The sequence below is a fragment of the Leptopilina heterotoma genome, unplaced genomic scaffold (assembly GCF_015476425.1).
Source record: "Leptopilina heterotoma isolate Lh14 unplaced genomic scaffold, ASM1547642v1 Lhet_42, whole genome shotgun sequence".
NCBI classification, from domain to species: domain Eukaryota; kingdom Metazoa; phylum Arthropoda; class Insecta; order Hymenoptera; family Figitidae; genus Leptopilina; species Leptopilina heterotoma.
In genome coordinates, this window is record NW_025111078.1 from 1012811 (window position 1) to 1036854 (window position 24044).

The 24044-nt window shown below is 31.8% G+C and overlaps 5 protein-coding genes across 8 annotated transcripts; 3 read left to right on the top strand and 2 right to left on the bottom strand.

Moving 5' to 3' along the window:
• The first annotated feature begins 67 nt into the window (after positions 1-67).
• Positions 68-7588, top strand: LOC122506584 (protein-L-isoaspartate(D-aspartate) O-methyltransferase-like). Its single transcript, XM_043618858.1, has 6 exons — positions 68-300; positions 5063-5139; positions 5213-5352; positions 5530-5755; positions 6994-7079; positions 7225-7588. Exons 2-6 carry the CDS (start codon positions 5085-5087, stop codon positions 7414-7416), a joined length of 699 nt encoding a protein of 232 aa, XP_043474793.1. The 5' UTR covers positions 68-300; positions 5063-5084; the 3' UTR covers positions 7417-7588.
• On the bottom strand, positions 299-4112 carry LOC122506578 (facilitated trehalose transporter Tret1-like). The gene is made up of 4 exons (XM_043618850.1): positions 3425-4112; positions 1596-2163; positions 1195-1393; positions 299-1114 (listed from the first exon to the last, which is right to left on the bottom strand). The coding sequence occupies exons 1-4, from the start codon at positions 3489-3491 to the stop codon at positions 536-538; spliced, it is 1413 nt and encodes a 470-aa protein (XP_043474785.1). The 5' UTR covers positions 3492-4112; the 3' UTR covers positions 299-535.
• Positions 7589-7812: 224 nt separating the features above from the next.
• Positions 7813-9874, top strand: LOC122506583 (protein-L-isoaspartate(D-aspartate) O-methyltransferase-like). 2 transcript variants are annotated; one of them, XM_043618857.1, is made up of 6 exons: positions 7826-7958; positions 8034-8163; positions 8404-8543; positions 8689-8911; positions 9247-9332; positions 9479-9874. In XM_043618857.1, the coding sequence occupies exons 2-6, from the start codon at positions 8103-8105 to the stop codon at positions 9650-9652; spliced, it is 684 nt and encodes a 227-aa protein (XP_043474792.1). In that variant the 5' UTR covers positions 7826-7958; positions 8034-8102; the 3' UTR covers positions 9653-9874. The 2 variants fall into 2 exon arrangements, with proteins under 2 accessions (XP_043474791.1, XP_043474792.1); XM_043618856.1 differs by having other exon boundaries at positions 7813-8163.
• A 109-nt stretch (positions 9875-9983) lies between these two features.
• LOC122506577 (equilibrative nucleoside transporter 1) lies at positions 9984-16177 on the bottom strand. The gene is made up of 11 exons (XM_043618849.1): positions 15752-16177; positions 14997-15166; positions 13695-13776; positions 13429-13601; positions 13263-13357; positions 13039-13089; positions 12716-12948; positions 11699-11939; positions 11531-11616; positions 11226-11425; positions 9984-11032 (listed from the first exon to the last, which is right to left on the bottom strand). Exons 2-11 carry the CDS (start codon positions 15140-15142, stop codon positions 10921-10923), a joined length of 1419 nt encoding a protein of 472 aa, XP_043474784.1. The 5' UTR covers positions 15143-15166; positions 15752-16177; the 3' UTR covers positions 9984-10920.
• Positions 16178-16303: 126 nt separating this feature from the next.
• Positions 16304-24001, top strand: LOC122506575 (T-cell activation inhibitor, mitochondrial-like). 3 transcript variants are annotated; one of them, XM_043618846.1, is made up of 8 exons: positions 16583-17098; positions 17188-17302; positions 20682-21067; positions 21319-21631; positions 22147-22247; positions 22291-22452; positions 22730-22861; positions 23247-24001. In XM_043618846.1, exons 1-8 carry the CDS (start codon positions 17076-17078, stop codon positions 23479-23481), a joined length of 1467 nt encoding a protein of 488 aa, XP_043474781.1. In that variant the 5' UTR covers positions 16583-17075; the 3' UTR covers positions 23482-24001. The 3 variants fall into 3 exon arrangements, with proteins under 3 accessions (XP_043474783.1, XP_043474781.1, XP_043474782.1); XM_043618847.1 differs by having other exon boundaries at positions 16587-17098; positions 22309-22452; XM_043618848.1 differs by lacking the exons at positions 16583-17098; positions 17188-17302 and adding an exon at positions 16304-16530 and having other exon boundaries at positions 20725-21067.
• Positions 24002-24044: the final 43 nt, after the last annotated feature.

Consider the following 24044-nt stretch of genomic DNA (forward strand, 5'->3'; position numbering starts at 1 on the left):
TATGGAAAAGAAAATTTTTATTTACAAAAAAAATTTATTAAACACGTTTTACATTTGCTCGCAATGCGGCGCTCGATACTCTTTGTTTCTATTTATTTTCCATGGGAATGAGGTCAGTGCTTTTCTTTCAAGTCAGGTGAATACTCGTCTTTTTTTTCTCCAAGAAATGTAAAAATTTCTTTTACAGTTTTAATTTTGTGTAATCGATTCGAATTCTATTTCCGAAATTATTTCATATGATCATGGATCTTAAAAAATAAGTGCTGGTTGACTGTCATTCTTGATTTTTCAATTTTGAAGGTAAGATCAAAATATTATTTTTGTATTTACACTTTCGTTGAAGATAAACGTTTTGGAATTTTAGTTTCGCTAGATAAACGTTTTGGAATTCAACACTTTCGCTAGATAAACGTTTTGGAATAATTACTATCGTATTATAACAATAATGATGATAATAGTAATAACAAAATAAAAATAGTAATCATAATTCAAATCCTAGTTATAAGTTACAAAAATTTGTACTAAATTATATAAACTAAGCCTTAACGTTAGATTGTGTCGTTCCGTTAAGTTCATTGAAAATAGATTCGATAGTTCGTCCCTTCGTCTCCGGAACCATTACCACCGTTAGAAATAGTGTACAAGCACAAAATACAGCTAGAAGGAAAAAACAATTAGCAATTCCAATTAGTGCCATCAATGAAGCGAAGAATTTCACTATCAGAAAGAGGAGAATCCACAGTGAACTCAATGATATCGAACTCGCTAAACTCGCAACGTCAGGTTTGAAAATTTCCGACACCACAATAAATGGTACGGGACCCAAACCTAAACAGTGAGCCAGGACAAAAGTCGACAGAGCAATCACCGGAATCCATCCAATTGACGTTAGATCATAATCCCTAGCTTGAAAGTGACAAAAGATTCCGAGAACAACATGACAAGTGCACATCAGTCCACAGGAGATAATGGTCAGTAATTTTCTTCCCGCCCTTTCGATGAGGAATGTCGAAATATAGGAGCCAATTAGTTGCATTATTCCAATGATGATCGTCGATATATCCGGTGATATTGAACTGCCGGACATTTCAAAAATTTTCGTCGCATAACTCAGCTGGAAAAATGAAACTGTATTGAGTATTTTTCCCCAATAGGGATTAAAATTTAGTTAAACAATTTACTTAAACAATTTACCATCACGAACATTCCACACATTTGTTGTCCACCCAAAAGAATGAATGCTATAATCAGTCCCTTAACTGTTCCCTTCTCCTTAAAGAGATCGGAAAGTTTTGACGATTTCGAAAAACTCGTCTCCTTTACCTGTCCCTGAAGGTACGCCAATTCCTGTTCGATCGCCGCCTTGTTTCCCCCCTTCAACCATGACAATGATCTGGAATTAAAAACATCTGGAGACTATTCGATAATTTTTTTCCTTCCTCCTGAGGGAAGCTTTCTTCCTTTAGGAGGAAGGAATAGCTTTTTTCCTTTAGGGGGAAGGATAGGGAAGCAAAAAGAATTGGTAAAATATTGTTAAAAAAGTTCGTTGTGATAAAACAGGAAAGAGAAAAAAATTAAATTTGTTTTCAACTCACTTGATTGCATCATTAAGTCTATTATTTCTAATTAAGTACACAGGTGTTTCCGGCAGGAAGACAAAGCAGCCGAGATAAAATACGGGCAGACAAAGGCAAACAATGCCAAAGAATTTGAATGATAATATCGGTCCAATGATATATGAGAGGAGAATTCCAATATTTAGAAAGAGAACCAAAAAACTTCCGGCCGTCCCTCGAATTGCGTCGCTTGTCGTCTCGGAAATGTAGAGGGAGATGATAAAAATGCATCCAGCACCACCGCAACCGGCAACGAATCTCGCGGCTATGAGATAACTTGAGTCTTGTGCGAAAATCTTTAGGAGCCAACTAAGTACCAAGGGCAATGCTATCAGGCAGCCGACAAATTTTCTTCCAAATTTCTCGGCAAGTGGTCCTAAGATTGGAGTCATTACTAAGCCACCCAGGCATAGGGCGCTAATTAGCCAGGAGGCTGTCTCGTCTGTCATGGGTTCACTTCCCACTGGTGTGTCCTGGCTCAAGAGACGCGGGAGGACGGGAGCCACCCATCCTAGTGATGTTCCATAAGCCAGGGCTGATAGACTCACTGAAATTGAGAAAAAAAGGTTATTTTTTAAATGAACGGAATTCCCCATCAAGTATTTTTGTGATTTTTGATCAAGGGAACAATTATCTTATCGAGATGGTTTTTGTTGGAATCGTTGACAACTTTCGCAAACTTTTTTGGAAATCGCTTTGAAATGATCAGAAATATCTTGGGAAGTTTCCGGAAATCTCGGTTTTTTGATATTTCCGGGAAAAAAACTTCGGGAGTGGATTTTGGAAAACCGTGGGAACAATTCCTACCTGTCCGGAAATATTGCTTTCTGGAAATTCTCTGGACGGGTTTTCCCAAAAATGTTAGGGATAATGACAAACATCTTTGTTTCCTGATATTTTCCCGAAAATCTCCAGGAGTGTAATCCGGAATACCGTGGGAATAATTCATGTCCTTCGGGAAATATTGGTTTCTGGAAATTCTGTGCGTTTTTCGGAATTATCTCTAACATTAATCGAAATCTTGGTTTCCTGATATTTTCGAGAAAATCATCGTGAGAGGATTTCGGAAAACCTTAAGGAATAATTCCTGTCCATCCAGAAATCTTGAATTCCAGAAGTTCTCTGGAAGTGTTTATCGAAAAATGCTAGGAATAATATTTCTGCATCATAGTTTTCTGATATTTTCCAGAAAATCTCCGGGAGTGGAATTCAGGAATTTCGGTTTTTGGAAATCCTCTGGGAGTGATTTCCCTGAAAATGTCCAGAATAATTCCAGAAACCTTGGTTTCTCGATAATTTTCAGGAAATCCCGAAAAATCTTTTCAAGAAATCTTGGTTATTTAATTAAAATCAATACCAACGAAAAAATAATCTTCTTTGTAGGAAGATATTTTTTTTGTTAAGTTGAAAGTGAAGATTTTTAATGAAAAGTGGAAGGAACGTTCCTGTCAACGATATAATTACTACTTTGTATCACGAAGATTTCTAATAACTGAATATCATCATATTATCAAAATTATAGAGCATCTTTCGCTCCAACCTTTGTCAAGTTCATGTTCAATATTATATAAGATTTTTTAATGATTCGCACAAGTTTCAAATTTTTATCAAATTGACCATCTACTTTTCTGAAAAAATTACATTGCAAATATAATTTTAAATACTTTTAAAATACAATCATACGATAGAAAATAAAACACAAAATTAAACGTTTTCCTATGTCTGATGTTCTCAAACTTTAAATCATTTAAGAAAGTAATTTGGAATTAATATTTTGTTAAAAAATTTATTATTTAATTCTTACAGACCTGTAGTTGCAGCTAAATATTGTCGACTTTTCCCCGGTATCGGAGGCATTACTTTTTTCTCAGACATTCTTACTTCCTTCTTATTAAAATTTTAATTTCAAAAAATTCTTCATATATTTTTCACTTTAATTGTACAAGATCACAATTTATCGATTACATTTGTGAACAGTCGTCAAGAGCAATTCTCGAAAACTATTTTTTTGACCAAACCTCGGAAATCGGTTTGATAAAAGAAAGAAGAAAAAATACTTCTATGAAAAGAAAAGTAAGAAATAAATTCTTGTAAGTTCAATTAACTTTTGCAAAAAATTGCCTCCTAATTTAATAAATTCAAAAACTGTTACTGCCTGAACGAATTTTGAAACAGTAATGACTTTTCAGTTCTTTCACTTTTTTTCTGTCACACACACTTGCCGCTCTAAACAATAATATTCTCCTTCTGTGATTTTCTCATTGTCTTTACGCGAATCGGTCGCGAGACCATGTGAGTTGAACTCCTCTTATCTCGCAATGAATTCGTACATGATTTTTATTACACTAAAATGGAAAATTATAGGTGATTGAATAATTAGATTTTAATTGGACGTACGTACAGCGTTTGTGAGCGAATAGAGTGGAGGTAATTTGTGTGACAACGAAAAGAGTCGAGACGATTAAATTTTCCTTTAACTTCTCTATATATAGGACATGCAAAAATGTTTGTAAATTTGTTTAAATATGTTTTTATACACACTGCTGCTATACAAAAAAACAATTTTTAATTCAAAGCACATGGAATTTTTTTTGTGTAATTATAGGGTATTATTTATAAACACCTTATTTTTATTAAGAGCGTAAAAAAGTTACAATATAATGTCTTATTTTTTCACCAACCGGAAAGCTTTTTTAATGCTTTTTTTACATAAACAACTTTTTTAAAGTTTGTTCCAAAAAAATAGTCTCTAAAACAAAAATTAATAAATAAAATAAATCATTATTTCTTAAACCAGTTATTAAAATTCTAAATATAAATTAATACTTTCATAATTTATTTACTACAAAAATAAGCATTATAATAACTTACAAGTCGTAAATTTTATTAAATTTACTACGTTTTAAGCGCTAATTATTTTCTTGTTTATCTTGTACGCGAATCACTACAAAATTATCCTGCAACCTTGATTTTTATAACTTTCATAATAAAAGTATAGAAAATTTATTTCACCTGGAAAATAATTAAAGATATTTCATTTAAATATGTAGCATAAGTTTCCAAAACAATTTCTTTCGAAGTGTAAATTCTTCATTTCGTTGATTTTCTAATTCCATTAGTTTGTTTGTCTATTTCACAATATGTAAAATTCGCAATTTTGTATCTAATTATCAGAGAAAAAATAAATATGTGACATGATGTGTTGCATAACTTTAAACCAAACTAATTTTCATCAATTTTCATTTTCCATTTAGCTTCAAAATGTCAGAAGTTGCATATACAAGTTAGAAATGAATAAATCAAATAATTCTTTCGAAATAGAAGATAATGAAAGTACAACAATGTTTTATCATTTTCTTCATTTGATTTTCTTTCACAGGACAATAAAAATATATTTATTTTTTGTATCACATGGAAGTTTTTAATAGTGAAATATTTGTTTGCAGTTGTTTGTACTATTGATACAGAATGGCATGGCACTGCAATGGGAGTTCTAATCAGGAAATGATTATAAAATTAAAAGGTAATTAAACAATTCCCCTTAGTCAACACATATTTTATTTAATAGATGTAATAAATAAAATTTTTTATCTCAGAGGCTGGTATTCTGGCGACGACAAGTGCTGAAGCTGCAATGATAGCAGTTGACAGGGGAAGATTTTGCCACGATGCCGATCCCTATTTAGATCGTCCCCGGAGAATTGGTTACAACGTCACAATTAGCGCACCGCACATGGTAAATATTTAATTCCACAAGGTACATAATTAGAAAACTATTACAAGATACAATTTTGATTTTTATCTGAGAAAAGTGTCTATCATTTTGACATATTGTGTTTTTCGAAATTTCGTAGTAATTTCTTTTATCATCGAGTTATTTTTAAATATAATTGTCATTATGTTTCATTTGTAGCACGCCTATGCTTTATCTATACTTTCCGATCACCTGAAGGATGGAGGAGTTGCTCTTGACATTGGCTCAGGATCAGGATATTTAACGGCTTGCATGGGATTTATGGTGGGACCAAAGGGAAGAGTCGTTGGAGTTGAACATATCCCTGAACTTATCGAAATTGCGACGAAAAATATTCAGGCGGACTGTCCCCATTTATTGAGGGATGGTCGCGTCAAATTTGTAGGTGAGATACTTTTGCAAGGATTCATGGCAATTATTGTAATTCATTCCATTTCGTATTGCATTCTTTTACCCACTTACATGATTTAGAGTTAAAATGTAAAATTAAATTCATGAGAAAAATAGATTGTGATGTTTGTCACATGTGGGCCATTTGGTCTTAGACACCGACCCGTGACATTGCTGTGGTTACAAGAATCCGAATCGTCAAAAAAAGTGTACCGCGATTGATGGGTACGAGCATTGCTTCTTATGGGAGGTATTTTATCATCATGACTGATGATGATCATCACTTATCACTGATGATGGCTTTTAATTATTAAATACTGGAAAATTGTTTTCGAGTGGACAATTGTTTATTATTTAATTTGTCCACGATACCAAGTGGTAACTTTTCGTAATCTCCTAGATGGTAACAAAGTTGCTGTTGCCAATTGCTATCGTCTTATTTCGTTCAAAGTAATCACTTGTCCTTTGGACAAAAAATATTGACCTCTACAGAAAGTGGGCACTTGTTATTAATAATTTTCTAAAAAACCATATAGCAGTCTTGTTGCGCCTAACATTCGTCAAATTTAATTCAAACTGGTCACTTGTCTTTTAGAGAAAGTTATCACTTGTCCTTAAACGAAAATGGTCACATGTCTATAACAATTTTCTACACAGTGACAAAATTACTGCTGCGTTTTCCTTCGTCGTATTCGAGGTCAAAGTGATCACTTGTCCTTTAGACAAAGTTATAACTCGTCCTTCACACAAAGTGGTCACTTGTTGACACTGATCTTCAAGAAAGTTAAAATTATTGTTGACAATCAAGCTAGGTTCAGAGTGGTCACTTGTCCTGGACACAAAGTTGTCACTTGTCCTTAACACAAAGTGGTCAGTCGTTCATAACAGAAAGTGGTCATTTGTCCTGAACACAAAGTTATCACTTTGTCCTTAACAGAAAGTCTAACACCAAAAAATTAGTTTGCACTGCTTTTTGCAACCCTGGTGAAAATATCCTTTTGAGATTACTAAAAATGTTTTCGTTTACCTAAAAAGATTAGTTTAACTTTTAAATTTAGTTACCAAAAAATTATTTCCATTAAAGGCTCTCAAGAGATAATATTTTGCCAGGGTCGTGACAATTTTAGAAGTAGGTACGTTATCATGAGGAATCAAATGATACAAATGGCTTTGCTGTGCACCTAAAATTAAACAGAATACTAACAACTGGTCATTCTGAATGCGCCTGTATAGTGGCTGATGGCAGACAAGGATTTGAGACTGACGGACCTTATGATGCAATTCACGTCGGGGCTGCTGCTGACTCTCTACCACAAAAAGTATGTTTGTGCATTAATTTAAAAAATAAACATTAGGCTCAGTTATAATATTAGAAAAACTGCTCCACTTTTAAGATCCGCGACTTGGATTGTCGAACCCAGATATTTATTTTCTTAATTTGTAATTGAATTCCTGTTTTTACAGCTTATTGATCAATTAGCACCGGGTGGTCGACTAATTTGCCCCGTGGTGGCTGTGGAAGGATTTCAAAGATTCCAGGATCTACTTCAAGTTGACAAATCAAAAGACGGTGTGATTTCGAAACAGAAACTGATGCAAGTTTCCTATGTACCTCTCACTGATGCTAGCAGTCAACTTAAGAAACCTGAAAATTAACGATTAATTACACCGCATAGGAATAGTTTTTAGTAAAAATTGTAAAATACTCTTCGCCTTCTCTGGTACATTATTAAAACGAGTTATAGATTTATTTAAATACAAAGTTAATATATATTTTGCAAAACTATTTTAATCGAATGTTAATAATAAAAGTCTATTTTATACTGTTTCTTCTTCTGTCTTCAAAACGAAACCCAAACTCCCAAAAAATTTTTTTAAACCTCAACAAAAATTCCAGATAGAATTTAATTCATTTGAATAAAATTTTACTTATTTGTAGTTTAATTTAGCTTTGAGGCTGCTATACCGTAACGCGAAAAAGAAAGGAACATTTAAATATTCCCGCCAGATATCTCAGGAGAGAATTTCTATAAACTTCTAGAGAGAATATTACAATACCAACAATTGAAGGGTTATGAATACTATCGATATTTTATCAAAACATTCTTTCTAATGCAAATTTTTCCCACCCTTCCTATTATTTGGAAAAAAATTATTGAAAATAGATTTAACAATTTTTACGAAATTGAACAATTGAAGTAAGTTTAAATTACTGTCAGAAAACGAGATTGAAACTAATCTTCATGGTTGACGTTACTCAATTGCCATTTCAGAATGTAAATACCGTAAAAATTCTTTTAATTACAACAGTCGTGACATTATTATCATTTTGTGTTCACGAAATGGCATTCTTTGCACGTTTTCAAGCCAACAGCAATGCGGAATTATTGCAGTATCTCAAAAGTGAGTGGAATAAGAATATTCTATTAGGTTATGATCTACTTTTTGTTTATTTTCACATTTAGTTATTTTAAGTGTTAATATTTATTTTAATCTTACACAGATCTTACTGTCTTACTCTTTTCTACAGAAGCTTTTACATTTAAAGTGTTATTTTAATTTAAAAAATGCTGATTATGTCCGAATAGTTACAACAGATTAGGTAACGTTACCCAATTATTTTTTCCAAATATTGACTTTTAGAAACGAAGGTAATTAAGACACAAAGAGTGTATGACGCAATGCTGGCTGTCGATAGAGGATCTTATACTCAATTGGAACATGCCTATGTTGATTCCCCCCAAGGAATTGGTTATGGTGTCACCATAAGTGCCCCACACATGGTAAACGAAAAGTAAAAAATATTATTCATTTCATTAAACGAAACTTACAATCGTTACAGTATTTTATATTCTAGTAATTTGAAAGTCACTTCATTATAATTTAGGGACTTAAGGTTTTGGAATAAAAAATCATAAATCTGTTTAGCATGCACATGCCCTGGAGCTACTGGAAGATAAACTACGGAATGGTAATCGAGCCCTCGACGTGGGATCAGGATCTGGATATTTAACGGCATGTATGGGAATGATGTTGAGTCCAGATGGTTTAGCTGTAGGTGTTGATCATATTCCCGAACTGAAAGAAATGGCCGAGCGGAACATTAGGCAAGGGAATCCGGATCTTCTCGCCACTAATGTTGAACTAGTTGGTAAATTTCTAAACGATTCTAATTTTAATTGTGTGAACACGGAATTTCAAAATTAAATTCATCTTCTTGACTATTTATCTAACGGACAACATAACGTAACAATGGGTTTGGTCCCGTTTGTTAGTTGCATCCTTTCCTAGTTTTACAACAGAAGTTAACCATTGGAATTGACAATGAATTATAAGCAATATTTCTTTTTTCTTGAATTGCACATCTAATGAAATAGTGTTACATTTATTACACTTCCGATAATCGATTAAAAGAATATCAACAAAATTCAACAACGGAAGAAAAAATCAACTATATAGTAAATAATAATTATTTAACTCCTGCAGTTGGGGACGGTCGATTAGGATATGAATCACGAGGACCCTATGATGCAATTCACGTTGGAGCGGCTGCAAAAGAATTACCTCAGGCGGTTAGTAAAGTTTTCTTTTTCGAAATTAGTGGAATAATTATTTTTTGTAATGTAATAAATATTTTTTTTAGCGTAACAAATATTTTTTTTAGTATAATAAATCAGTTGTTATCAGTGTAATAAATATTTCTTGCAAAAATTTACAGTTAATTGACCAATTGGCGCCAGGTGGCCGGCTGATTGTTCCAGTGGGACCCGAAAGAGGCGACCAGGAATTGTTCCAAATCGACAAGACTGTAGATGGTGAAATTAAGAGCAAATCGTTGATGGGTGTCGTCTATGTCCCTCTCACCGACAAAGAGAAACAATACAGATCATGAGATTCGTGTGAGCTTCAGTGAGACCAAATTTTTGTTATTTGATTATTTATTTAACTGACTGGAGCACAAAAAGATTGATCCGTGTGGCACACATGAAAGTAAAATTATCATTTGTTTCATTTATTGGAATCACTGATTAGTAAATGTATTCACATCATTTTTCTTCAATATTGTACAAAGTTAAATATAATATACTCTATAATAAATTTAATGTTAACTTAACAGATTTTGTAATTCTACGAAAAACAATTGCTTTTACCAACAAGGCATGGTACTTAATTTCTAAAAAAAAATTTGTTATATCATATCACAATGACTAGATTGACGAATATTTAGTTTTAAAACGAAAATCTACTATTTCAGGCATACAATACAGTAAGTCGAAAATTACTCACAAATTTTCTTTACCAACGCTCATAGGTTTGTCATTCTAAACTTAAAGTAGTATGAGAATTTTTTTTAAGTTCTATAAGACTCGATACTTTGATTTCCGGTTTTGAAAATTATCGCAGTTTTCACATTTAAATTCTTAATGAATGAATAGTGGAATGTGCGCATTCAAGTACTAACCTAATTAAAACTCTATTTTCTCTTTGTTTTTCCAAAAAAAAATTTTTGTTAATAAAATTAGGTTACGCCACTCTGAACTTTGCTAAAAATTAATCCTAATTGTCCTTTTTGAAAATATCTCAATATAGAAGTTATGATCATTAGAATCCGATGCTGTATTCCCGTCAGTTTCTAATCCTAAACTGCAGACTACATTTTCAGGTCAGTTTTTAAATACTTTTCAATTTCGTTATATTTTTTCTAAAGCTAACTACAAGTACTTTAAGAGAATAAATAATAAGTTTTCCGCTTTAACAGTTTTGTCAAAATATTTTTTTTTAAAACGTCCAATGTTCAGGCATTCAAAGTGGCGTGACCCCTAAAATTCTCTTCTTGTGGATTTGAAGAATTTTCTTAAGATATATAACAAAAGTCGAGACTAAAGTTAATGACATTAAAAAATAGTTTTTCTAAAATTTAAAAGAATTTGAAAATACTTGTCGATTTGTGAAAAGTCGACTTGTAAAAATAAATAGTTTCATACTAAGAGTATACAAATTTCAGTTCGTATAAAATCAATTAGAAAAAGCTTACAAAATATTAATTGTAAATACAAAGATATTAGAATAAGGCAACTGGATTTGTTTGGTAATTTTTTTTTTCTGAAACAGCAAATGCAAAAGGCAGTGAATGCTAATTTCGATCAGGTAAATAAAATTTTAAATTGCTCTCACTAGAGCAAGACTCATGGCCGAGCCAATCGTTATTCCTAAACCTAGGAAACCTCCAGTCATCGCGGATGCGATTTCTCTTTCTTGAGGTTCGACCACCCTGTAAAGAGAGAACATATTTTTCATTCGGAGAATTAGAGTTCTGGAGGACGGATCTGTTTTGGAAGTAGCTGACTCCTTTTCTAGGAAGGGGTTAGAGCTACTTATGGTAACCTTAGTCCCACTGTTTAGTGAGGATACTCATAAGATTTGTAATTTATAATTATAAATGCAATTGTAAAATGAAAACTTACGTGGGAACTAAAATGAAGATAATGTTGCACAAGTAACCATTGCTGAGAGCAAAGACAATCGTCATTAAAATGTAAATGAGATCACTTTCAATGTAAACGGGCAAATTATGTCTCGGCTGTACATTGCAATACAAAAATGCTGGTATAAATGCCGCCCTCACGACACACAAAAATATAACAAGCCACGGTTTTCCTTTAGGCTGAAAACAAAAATTTACAAAATCCTCAAAACTTGTTTCTAATGAAACATTTCTAATCAAACAATTCTTTGGTTCACTAAATACGTATTTTAAAATAAAACTTACTCGTAAAATAACTCCGGACAATAATCTACCTGCATAATCGCCACAACTGAACAATAAATAAGTAACAACTGGAACGAAGTAGGTGTCTGGAAAAAGTTTACAAATTTAAAGATTGGTCGATTTATTAATCTATTTAATTTCAGATTTTTAATTGTCAAAATAAAATACCATTCCAGGCGTGCCCGTGTCCACGATATTGACTTTCAATTAGGACCGTGAGAGCAGGACACACGCTCATTGTAATAAAAAATAACAGAAATATGCTAACTCCATATTTCCAAATTCTCCTAAGAATACGTAGATAGGAAATCCTATGTCCGTGTGCAAAGGACACGTCTCCATTTACTGTGAATTCATCCTCGACAGCCAAATGTCTAGTTTTAGCTACTGTATGATGTTTGAAGAAATCCTAAAAAAACGGTTTCTTTAATAAAATATGCTAATTCAGTGATTCGGAATAAAGAAGATAATTGGGGTACCAGGAGGATCTGCACTTTTCATTAAAAGGGGAAGTCTGATTTCGATGGTCAGGGAAAGTGGTTACTTCCAGTGGATGAATCAGCTACATCAGAAGCTACTGAACATTAGAAGGGGAATTTGGATTTCGATGGTCAGAGAAAGTGGCTACCTCCAGTGGATGAATTAACTAAATCAGGAGCTAGGGATGGAATTTCAATCGGTGTTTCTGATAAATCCTTGGTTTTGGAATTCAAACAGTTGGTAACAACATAACTGTTAGTTCTGATAGACCATAAAGCAAAGATACTCATGGGAACTTCATTGGAGTCACACCCTTCAATGAGGATACTCTTAATTTAAAAATGTTTTTGTAATTTATCCAATCGAGTTAATTTAAAATAATCGGTCAACTACTGGACTGCAGTTTTCCAAAAAACATAATTAAATAAAAGTTACCACTCGACAGCATTGTAAAGTGTACAAATGCACAAATTACAATATTTGTATAAACAAATATTGTAATAGCAATAAAATAGTATACTGCTGACGAAATAAATTCTCCAGCATAGCATATTTCGATAAGCAGCTTAGACTTAGTACCACATGTGGTGATTATTACAAGAGTGACTAATGCTCCTGGTATCTGGGTGAATATGGATGTAGCGGATAGAAATTAACAAAGAGAATAATAATAATAGAAAAGTAATGAAAAAATTCCTCACTTACTGCTTTCTGTAAGAAGATGTAGGCAATCAGAGAGAAGAAGAGCATCGCATCACCGATAACAAAATACAATAATGCTGATACAACCGGACTAGCACCCAACCAAAGTGAACAAATTTCCGTCAACGCTGCAAATATTCCCGCAAGTGCTTGACCACCAGACATTGCTGTTATGTATCTAGCCGGAAATCTTCCGACAATTCCCAAAAGACTTCCTCCAAATATTGCACTTGCCACTGAAAATGTTTTTCATTATTATTTATCTCCAAGGGGAGATTAATCTCAAAAAGGAAATTTTTGGATTTGAAAAATAAACTTTGACTTACTGTTCATCAATGCCACTGAGGATAGAGTTATAATTAGAAATGTACTTTGCCCTGAAATTGAAAATTTCTCCATTACTTCTATTGTTGTATTTACCATATTTTTTATTTGTAAACTTTGAAACTATCCAATTTTGACAAAATTAATATTTTTTGCTGTCAATTATTAATTATTAATTATGCCAAATGTGTCCTTGGAATTAGAATTAGACGAAAGATTAACATACATTGATCGGTGTCGGCTTTGACAAATCCTGTTGTGACGAGGAAAATTAATAAAACAAGACCTTGTGTTCCTATCATTCGCAATTCGAGAGATATTCTAAAAAGAATAATTACAATGAAATAAATAAAATATAATAGTATTTTAATTAGTCTTATATCAACACTTACTTATTACTTATGAATGCATTAATTATCAAGAAAAGTGTATTTGGAATAGAACTGGTTACAGAAAGATAAGATATAAAGCTCGCTTGTAATTCACTTTTCTTTCCTAATTGGTCCTCGATAGAATAATTGTGATTACTGTCGTTACGAATCTCTCTAAATTTGTACATCCAATACTGGAAAAAAATATTTACAGGAACAGTTATCATTCAGTGCCATTAACATTTGATCCTAAAATTTACAGATACAGATTTTTTTTTCAAATTTACCTCGTCAGCTGTCATGAAAAAGCACCATGGAATTAAAGTTGTCATTCCAAGTAAATAAAACACTACATAAGTAAATTGAAATCTGAAAAAGTATGATATAAGTTTAATCTACATACAATAATAATTTCGTAAGATACATTTAGTTTCTTCAAGTTCCCAGTGTGCACGTTCCGGAACAATTAAAAGAAATTATTACAGTAGTTTTCAAAGTTTTAGGACCACTAGACACAGATTATTGGGGAGAAAAATTTTTATATGCAACAAATTTTAAATTTAACTTTATTTTAAATTTAGAGGATGGAGGGGGAATTTTAAATTTGTACTTCTCTGCAAATGTTGATGCTTTATCCATGATAATTTTTTTTTTGTTTTCAAAACAAACTTTTATACTAAAACCCTTCAAGTCTGAAGAAAGTAAATCTCGAACTGCATGTCGAATAGGGGGTTGCAAAAGTCTGCGTGCGCTGACGGATTAAACAAAGTGACAAGCTCGTTTGTACATCTAGGGTAAAGTTTTTTTTTTACTGATTTTATTAAAGAGATTAGGAAATTATTTTACTTCCGTAAATCTCTCAACTCATGTTATTGTTTAATATTTTTTAACTGTACTTTAAAATTTTCGAGATCACTGAATAAAAATTTTACCTCAGATATTAAACATTCAAAATGGAGGATTCAATATGGCGGACAATTTTTAAATTGACCAGATTTGCCTCAAAATTGTTACTCGGGGGTTTTTGGGGTCACTGAATACAAATTTGATACTTAATTTTAAAAATTCAAAATGTCGGATTCAATATGGCGCACAATGTTTTTTAATTGACCAAATTTGCTTTAAATTTTTTTCCTGGGGGGTTCTGGGGTCACAAAATCTATATTTGGCATCAGATTTACAAAATTCAAAATGGCGGATTAAATATGGCGGACAAAATTTTAAAAATTGACCAGATTTGCCTCAAATCTGTTACTCAGGGGTTTTTGGGGTCACTGAATTCGAATTTGACATCAGATTTACAAAATTTAAAATGGCGGATTCAATATGGCGGACAAAAATTTATTAATTGACCAGATTTGGTTGAAATGTGTCACTCGGGGGTTTTTGTGGTCACTGAATCCAAATTTGACCTCAGATTTACGTAATTCAAAATGGCGGATTCAATATGGCGGACAAAATTTTTTAAATTGATGAATTAAACTTTGATATCTTACAAATCTTTAAAATTGTTTAATAATACAAAAAATAGTGTAGATAAAATAAATTATTAAGTAAAATAATAATAATAATAATAATAATTGTCTTACTTATCCACTGGTTCATGTGGCCTAATAAATGGTTCTTCATCTTGTGTAGAAATATTCGGATCTTCAATTTCAGTCTCTATGTCGTCTTCAAATTCACTATCGCTAATTCCCCTCAATAAGGGTTGTTTATTTATAGAGTATGCCATACTTCAGCGATTTTTTTTTCTAAACTGAAATATTTCAAAAAATTATAATTAAAAATTTTCCTTTATAACTAAAATTAAAACTAAATTTCAAAGTTCGTGTTTTATTATAATTTGAATTTTTTTTATTCCTTTAGTCTATATAAATTACTAAACTGATACAAAAGTTGGATTAAAATTCTAATTTTATTAACGTTCTTTAGTATCAATTTGACTTACTTTTTATAGTTTCAAGTTAACAATGTAATGAAAAATGATTAACAAATGAAAAATGTATGTCATTATCAACAAAATAAAAAAAACACGTTTTGTTTTGCTTCCTGTTTAATTTCGTGTATGTATGTTATCATAATTATAATTGTCATAATGATACGAAGCAACACAACAAAGCTGAGATAAAATTAAAATCCCATATCTCTACTGAGTGTAGTAAAGATTTGTAAAATTATCAATTTTTCGTTAATCTTAATAAATAAATATATTTATAATTATTATTATAAAACATATTTTTTTTATTTTATTATTAATATTTGTTCTTTTTTTGTTATAAATATTAGTTATTTTATGTAATTTAATAATAAAAAAATAATTAATAAGAAAGAAAGTACTGACCAATTTTATATATTAGTAAATCACAGCTCTCCAATTGGCATCTATACAACTAAGGGACAAACACTTTGTGCGATAAAACATTGAAATAGAAGAAAAAAGAACTATTTGTAATTATTATTATTATTAATAATAAATTACTCTAGCGATTATTGTTGTTGTATATCCATCAGGGTCGAAATCTTTGACACAATATGTGCAACATACTGCACGTGTGACATTGATTGTCAGCGAATGAACAATGCACTTCTGCATGGAAAAGCAACGTCTGATAAATGACTCGAAACAGAAAGTAATCAAAGATTTTTTTTTTTCTTTAACTAGAACTAAATAATAATCCCGAGTGAAATTCAACTTTGCGTTGCCCCTTCCACGCTTACGACATTATTAAACGTCAAAGCCAGCTGTGAATTCCATTCAAGATTTTAGCATTCAATAAGAAAAGTTTGTGAAATGGTAGGAATCGTTTTTATTGACGGTGAGTTCACGCACTCACCACCAATAAAATGATTCCTAGCGCCACTTGTGGACCAGTCCGAACGACGTTGGTCCTGTGTACGGTCAGTAAGTGGAAAATAATGAAAAGTTCTTTATCGAAACTAATGCAAAAACACCGGTGGTAACACTAAAGACAGAAATTAACAGTTTTAAAGAGAGTTTTAAAAAATCCAGATTTAGTCAAATTTCAAAAAAAGGGTTGAACTTAGAAAACCAAATCGTAACAATGTTTCCATTCAATTTCCAATGCGAAGTGGTCTTGAGTTATTCCTTCTCAGTGATTGGTAAGCTGCATGACATTTTCTATATTTTATTTTGCAAAATTAGTTTAAATATTCGGTCTTCTCTCAAATTCTTTTCTTTTTCATTTTTTTTTTTTTTTTGACAAATTATACAGTCCTTATATTGAAGCTACCTCTAAAACCAAAAAAACAAAAATTTACTAATTGTTTTTAATATTCAACTTTTTGGTACCCTTGCTCTTCACCTGTTTTGACAATGAAATAATTAATAAATAAATGACAATTAAATCTAATATTTTTTTCTATCGTCAATACAGAATTTACGTTTATCGACCCCCCTTCATCAATATAAAAAGCGACATCTCCTTGCTTCGCTCAGTAATTCTGTAATTCAGTATTTTTATTTTTTTTTTCTTAAACACACCAGAACGTTGTTTATTCTTCTGACATATATCAGTATCTATATGCTGGAAATTTATTTTTCAATAACACTATTGTGTCAGTTGTTGTTACTTGATAAAAAATGTTATTTTTCATCAAATGTTTCACTATAACACCCTTGTGATGAATTTATAGTGAAAAAAAACATGTACTGTACATTAAAATCCTGGTAAGTGATAAACTTTTTTTTAAAAATTGATAATTTTTACTTTGCTACTTAATTTTTGACTTTAATTATTTCTTTTTTAAAAAAAACAGCTTGTGCAGGAATAAAGTTGTCAGGGCTCTAAGTACTGGTGAAGTTTCCACAGCATTAAGACCATTTTATTTTACAGTACATCCAGATCTTTTTGGACAATTCCCAACACAAAGGGTAGATAACAATGTTTTAATTATTTGTATCTAAAATTTTTTTGTTTTTAAAATTCACTTAATTACGTTTATATTTAAATATGAAAAAAAAATTTATTTATAGAAATGAATATTTCATTCGCACACGACACTTGTTTTTGAACTTTGTCAAGGTCGGATTTTTAATAATTTTTTATTTTCATACCAACCAAGTATGTAGTGTTAAATATTCATAAAGTGAATGTTTATATTATTCTTCGGTAAATTTTTAGAAAAATTCTTTTCTAAATTCTTTAATTAAGAAAACATTTTATTACATTCTCATCAAAAATGAGAAAGTCTTGGATTTGTGCGATTTTGAGCAATGTCTAATTTTGCTAAATCTTTACGTTTCATGACCCCCTGACTCCAAAAAAATGGTTTTTAGAAAAGTGTCTGTCCGTCTGTCTGTCTGTCTGTCTGTCTGTCTGTAGAAAAATTTGTCGCCACGATAACTCGAATAAATTTTTATGAATCGTCTTGCAATTTGGCACACTTTTTTAGTCCATAAAAATGAAGCCTGAGTTCGTTGGGCAGCCCATTTCGTCAAAAAACAACAAAAATACAAAATTTTGAAATTTTCAAAATTTTGTATTTTTTACAATTTTCAAAAAAATATTTTTTTTAAATTTTTTCCTTAAATTTGGTGCAAAAACAAACAACTTTTCCCTTAAACACTTTTCAGTACAACAAAAAACAAAAAAGTTATGAATTTTTTAATTTTTTAAAAATTTGCTATTTATTGCTTTTTTTGGACTTTTTGTCAGCCTTCTCTTCAGTAGAAAATTTGTCATATTGGGGCCGTGTTAATAAAAATTAGTTCACATTATGCCAATACACCTTTCTTAACATTAGAATCGACAATTGCATCTTTTACACAATTTAAAAAAAATTCTTTCCAAAAAAGTGCAAAAAATTGAGATTTATAGTGAGTGAAGCATTAGCCGAAACATGAGAAAACATTAAAAACATATCGAAACCTTCCTTTTTTTCTTTTAGATGCCAAAATTAGGTAAAAATACAAAATTAGGAACAAAAAAGAACTCAAAAGTTTCAAAAATTCTGCCTTTTTTTGATTTTTTCCATAAAATTTGTTTTTACATTCTCATCAAAAATGAGAAAGTCTTGGATTTGTGCGATTTTGAGCAATGTCTAATTTTGCTAAATCTTTACGTTTCATGACCCCCTGACTCCAAAAAAATGGTTTTTAGAAAAGTGTCTGTCCGTCTGTCTGTCTGTCTGTCTGTCTGTCTGTAGAAAAATTTGTCGCCACGATAACTCGAATAAATTTTTATGAATCGTCTTGCAATTTGGCACACTTTTTTAGTCCATAAAAATGAAGCCTGAGTTCGTTGGGCAGCCCATTTCGTCAAAAAACAACAAAAATACAAAATTTTGAAATTTTCAAAATTTTGTATTTTTTACAATTTTCAAAAAAATATTTTTTTTAAATTTTTTCCTTAAATTTGGTGCAAAAACAAACAACTTTTCCCTTAAACACTTTTCAGTACAACAAAAAACAAAAAAGTTATGAATTTTTTAATTTTTTTTTTTTTTTTAAGTCTTTGGGCCAGGTATATTTTTTAAGTTTTTGGGCCAGATTTAGCCAAACGGTTTATCTAGAACTAAAAAATTTTATTTTGATATCAAAATATTTTTTTTGTCTCTCAACATTGTTTAGAAATATTGCTTTACATATTACTCAGAAATTTTTTTTTAAAGCTATTAAAAATTTAATTTTTTAGTATTTCTAAATTAAACAAATTTTTTTTTGAGTTCTGGTTAACCGATATAAAATTCGAAATATGATTTTTTCATTTTTAATTGCACTATTTGAATATATTTTTTGTTTTTAATCATTTTTACATTATTATCACATGAGAAAGTATTAGTTTTGGTCGAAAATTGACTTTCGCTAATTTCTTGAAATCTCGACGTTTTGGAGTCCCCTGAGTCTGTTAAACATGGTCTAAAAAAAGTGTCTGTCCGTATGTCTGTCTTCGTGTCTGTCTGTAGACACAATGGTGTCCCTACGATAACTCTTGAAAAACTTATTGCATCAACTTGCAACTTTGCATGCACAAAGTTACTGTTAAAATACAGATCGAGTTCGTTAGCCAGCCATTTTCGTCGAAAACTACACAAACTACAGTAGTTTCAAAATTTTGAAAATTCAATTTTTTCAAATTTCAATATTTTTAATTTTATATTACTTTCGATTAGAAAAATACAAACAACTTTTCTCTACAACATTTTTTCATAGAAACTTAATTTTTTTTAAGTTTTTGGGTCAGGCGAGGTCAACTGGGTTAAACAAATTTTATTGGTTTTCTAAAATGTTATAACTAAAATATATTCATAAAAGATATAACATTTTAGAAAATCAATGAAATTTTTTTAATACAGTTGTGCTGGTGTGACCCCTTTTTACATTTCAATTTTTGGTCCTATCTTGTTGGAAATGGTTTTTTACATTCTCATCACATGAGAAAGTAATATACCAGAGTAACTTTTCTAGGAGATAAACACTTAATTAAAACAAAAATGTCTGAGTAAATAAACAAAGAGTGAAAAGTTAGTCATTACGCTCCGGTCTACACTATACAAAAAATTTGATACTAATTCTTCAAAAATATTTTAGCTGCTTCTGCAAATCATGTTTTTACTAAGAGAGTTAGTATAATTAAAAATAATTTTACAATTTTAATCATCAAGACCAAAATATACATTTAAATTCACTTAATATCGCAATCATCAGCAAACTAAAACATGTGATGAGAATGTAATCCTTAAAGTCGTAGTAACTTTAAGAAAAAAAAACTGTTTTATGAAACATATAATAGGAAACAAGAACATTAATAATGCACAACAATTGCAAACCCCGGCGAGCGAAGCGAGCCATTTGCGCGCGAAGCGCGCAACAACACACGGAGCGCGAAGCGCGACGTGCGAAATAATCGCCGGAGCGCGAAGCGCGACGATCAATAATCGCGCGCCCCGAGGCGCGCTGAAACTTGCGAGCGAAGCGAGCCCCCGCGCGAAGCGCGGATGAGAATGTGTCCGCGCTTGCGCGGACAGATTTTTTCGAATTATTTTTATTATATTTATTTATATAATTATATTTATAAACAAATCCATAAATGATATAAACAAAAGATGTTTAAATTAATTTGTTTAATTTATTAATTAATTATTTAATTAATTTATTAGGCTTAAAGCAGTAATGGCCTGAAGTCACTAAGCCAAACAAATTAATTTAAACATCTTTTACCTATATAATAATAATAATAATAATTATTATTATTATTATTATTATTATTATATGCGATGTATACGTAATACGTAATGTTTATAATTTCCAGACTGTCAATGAAAATTCATTGAAGCAATTGAGTTCAATTTTAGAATCCCTACAGCAGCGGAGGGCAATTAGGCCAACAATTTTACCATTTTACCTACGATCAAGGGACGAAAAAGAATCGAAAGCGGGAAATTTTACTCTCGTCAAAATTCAATTGAACGAAAAGGATTTGAGAAAAACGATTCTCTCTATTTTGAAGACATGCAATTTGCCAACGACATTTATTGATAAATTGGAAGAGGAAAAACCAATTTCCCCAAAAACAGCAAATTTTTCACAATTTAGAGGTAGAGATGGTGAAATAAATTTTGCCGATTTAGAAGATGATCCAATTTTTACATCGATTATAATGAAGAGTAAAATAAATGCCGAACCGGATACTTTCAAGTAAGAGGACGGATGAAAACTTTTTTTTTTCTAATGTTCGATAAGTAAAAAAGTCTATCAGATAGCACGTAATCTTGTAGGAAGCTTGCGGTAAGCTTCCTGCAAGATTACGTGCCATTTGGGCTATAAATTTGTTTTAAGGCTCAATTTCCCTTGTAATGTTACGGAAAAGACAGCCTTAGGAGCAATATAGACTTTTCATCTACTTTTCGGATCGAATTTTGATTATATTTTTCATTTACTATCAACAGGGCTTATTTGGATAAACATGTGAATATCGCTCACGTGAAATTCGAAGCATGTAGGCCAATTCGAGAGGAGGTGAAGAAACTAGAATCGAAATTGTGCGATGACCTTGAACTCGAGAGCATAACATGGGATTGCGGCTGGAATATAACGCACTATCGAGGCTGCCTTTTGGCTTTTCATGCACTCGCGAAACATCATCCGGAACCCATGAAAATTCTCAAGGGTCGTAAAATTGTCTTTGCCAATGACACTGGAATAAGTGTCGAGGGAAATGTTATGCTCAATTCAGGCGAAGTTCGTCACAATTGGTTGGATGTAAGAATTTATTAATTATTCCCTAATGGTTCACTCCTACTTTCCACTCTCACTTCCCACAACCTAGGTTTATCCTATGGACGTTCTGGAAATATAACCATTTTGTGTCCATGGAATAATCTTAGGGATCTAGGATCGTGGGCTCCTAGGAAGTCCATGGGACTGTTCACCCAGGATGTTCACGGAATAGATTCCATTGGAATAGATAACCATTGGCTAATCGTTATTCCCAGAACGTCCATAGTCCATAATCTTAGGCACCTAGGATCTTAGAAATCTAGGATCAGAGGAACCAAAGATCGTAGGCACCCAGGTTAATCATGGAACATATTCTAATTTTCCTGGGTCCATGAGTCTAATAACCATGAGAAAATGGTTTACTCCCAGAACGCCCCTAGAAATTTAATTCTGAATATCCATTAGGCTGTTAGTGGTCCACTGTCTTTGTAGAAATTAAGGGACCCTTAAATAAGCAATACAAAGAAAATTGTTGAAGATCGAAATTTTGTTTTCAGCTGATCAAAAATGTAAGAAAGCATGACGCTGTACTTCTGCGACTGCCGGCCTTTGAGAAAGCAGTTTCGAGGGTGTTACTGGACATAAAAGTGGGTCGACGGTGCGTAAGATAAATAAATTTTTAGCATGACCGTGAGGTTCAGGATACTCTATATGTGCAGGAAGTTCATGCCGAAAGTAATGGTCGGCCAGTATGAACATCAACTGAGACAGCTGACAACAACGCTCTCCGATTACAGAGGAAGAAGAAGCTATCCGAGTGCATGGCCTTCGAATTTGTCAGCCTATGAAATCGTCGTTGAGACGTGAGTTTATTCTTGAGTAACCATTTTCCTTGGGTCAGATTATTCTCTCTTGAATCTTCTCTCCTGAATCTTCTCCTTGAATCCTCACTCCTGAATCTTCTCTCTTGAACCTTTTCTCCTGAATCTTCTCTCCTAAATCTTCAATCCTCAATTTTCTCTATTGGATTTTCTGACTTGATTCAGAATCCTTGAAAATTTGAAGAAAAGGTAGATTTTTATTAGGAGTAATTTTTATTACGCTTTACCTAAAAATTGAACAGTTTTTCACCGTTTTCAGTGAAGCGGGTCCTCTGATGCTTTCACCAACGGGTCAATTCATCGTCCCTTCATCGTGTCCAAGCTTCTTGCTAGTGAGCTTCATCAGTGAAAACTTAGAAGAGGCCATAAAGCGTCTGCATCATTATAATAAGTAAGTTCCTCTAGTTGGCATATTAGGGAAAGTTGTTACTCACCCAGTGACCCAGAACATTGGATTTCCTTAGAACGTCTTTAGGAAACGACGACCCTTTAGCATATCCCCATCCAGACGTCCTAAAAACATCTTGTGTCCAAAAAATCTTCTTCAGAGCAAAAGATTTCTTAAGGACTTTCCTTCAAATTTCCTTCAACAATCAAAACAAATCCTTAAGTGTTTAGGACTAAAGGATGTGTTTGTGATCCTGGATAAAGGATGTGATCCTTAAGGATATGTTTTGAACGAACGTTGACGTCCTAAACACCTAAATCCTTAAGACATCCAAAATTATGTTTGCCCATTTTTTTTAAGTATTCTAAAGTTCCAATTTTCATTACAGCATAAAACATGTTGAACGTGAACTGCACAGAAGAGCAATTGAAGATTTAGGCTTGGCCGCATTAAATAAAGACGATAGCATAACTCCCGATCTCATGATAAAATGCTGTGAACGATTACTATTGCACAAAGAAATATTAGCGCCTAATTTGCAAGGTGTCATGCTCTGGGTGACACATTACTATTCGGTAATGAGCGACGGTGTTCTTTGTGTGCCATGGGACTGGAAATTATAATCAGAACCTAATTTATTCCTCCTTTGTTCTTGTCAATCAACGAAAATATCATACATAGTCAATTTTTGGTAAAATTATAAAAAATTTTTAATTTAGAATCAATTCAATAATATAGAGAGTAAGAATATATTCTGTTACCACAAAAGAATACGTACCTGTAATAATTGTATTTTTGAATACAACGGATGAAAAAATTTAGTAAATAACTCAGGAACAACTCAAAGGTAATTTAATCATAAATATAAAAGAAGAAACTTATACTTTACAAAAAATGTTTTGTTTCTTTAATACAAAACACATTAGTTTTGATTTGACTAGCGATTTTCTAATTATAGAAAATAATTAAACAAAATTTTCTACATGAATTGTACATAGTAGAATGTAAAACATAGAGATTAAAAAATTGTTTTTGTTTACATTTTTTTTTTTGTATAATTTGAGACAATAAAACTAAAAATACGATTAAGTTGTTAAGAAATGTTTGTATCAAACTTGGTTCAAATAAATAGTTTATTAAATATTTCGTCTGTTTATTAATTGCACATTTTCTAGATCCCTATGAA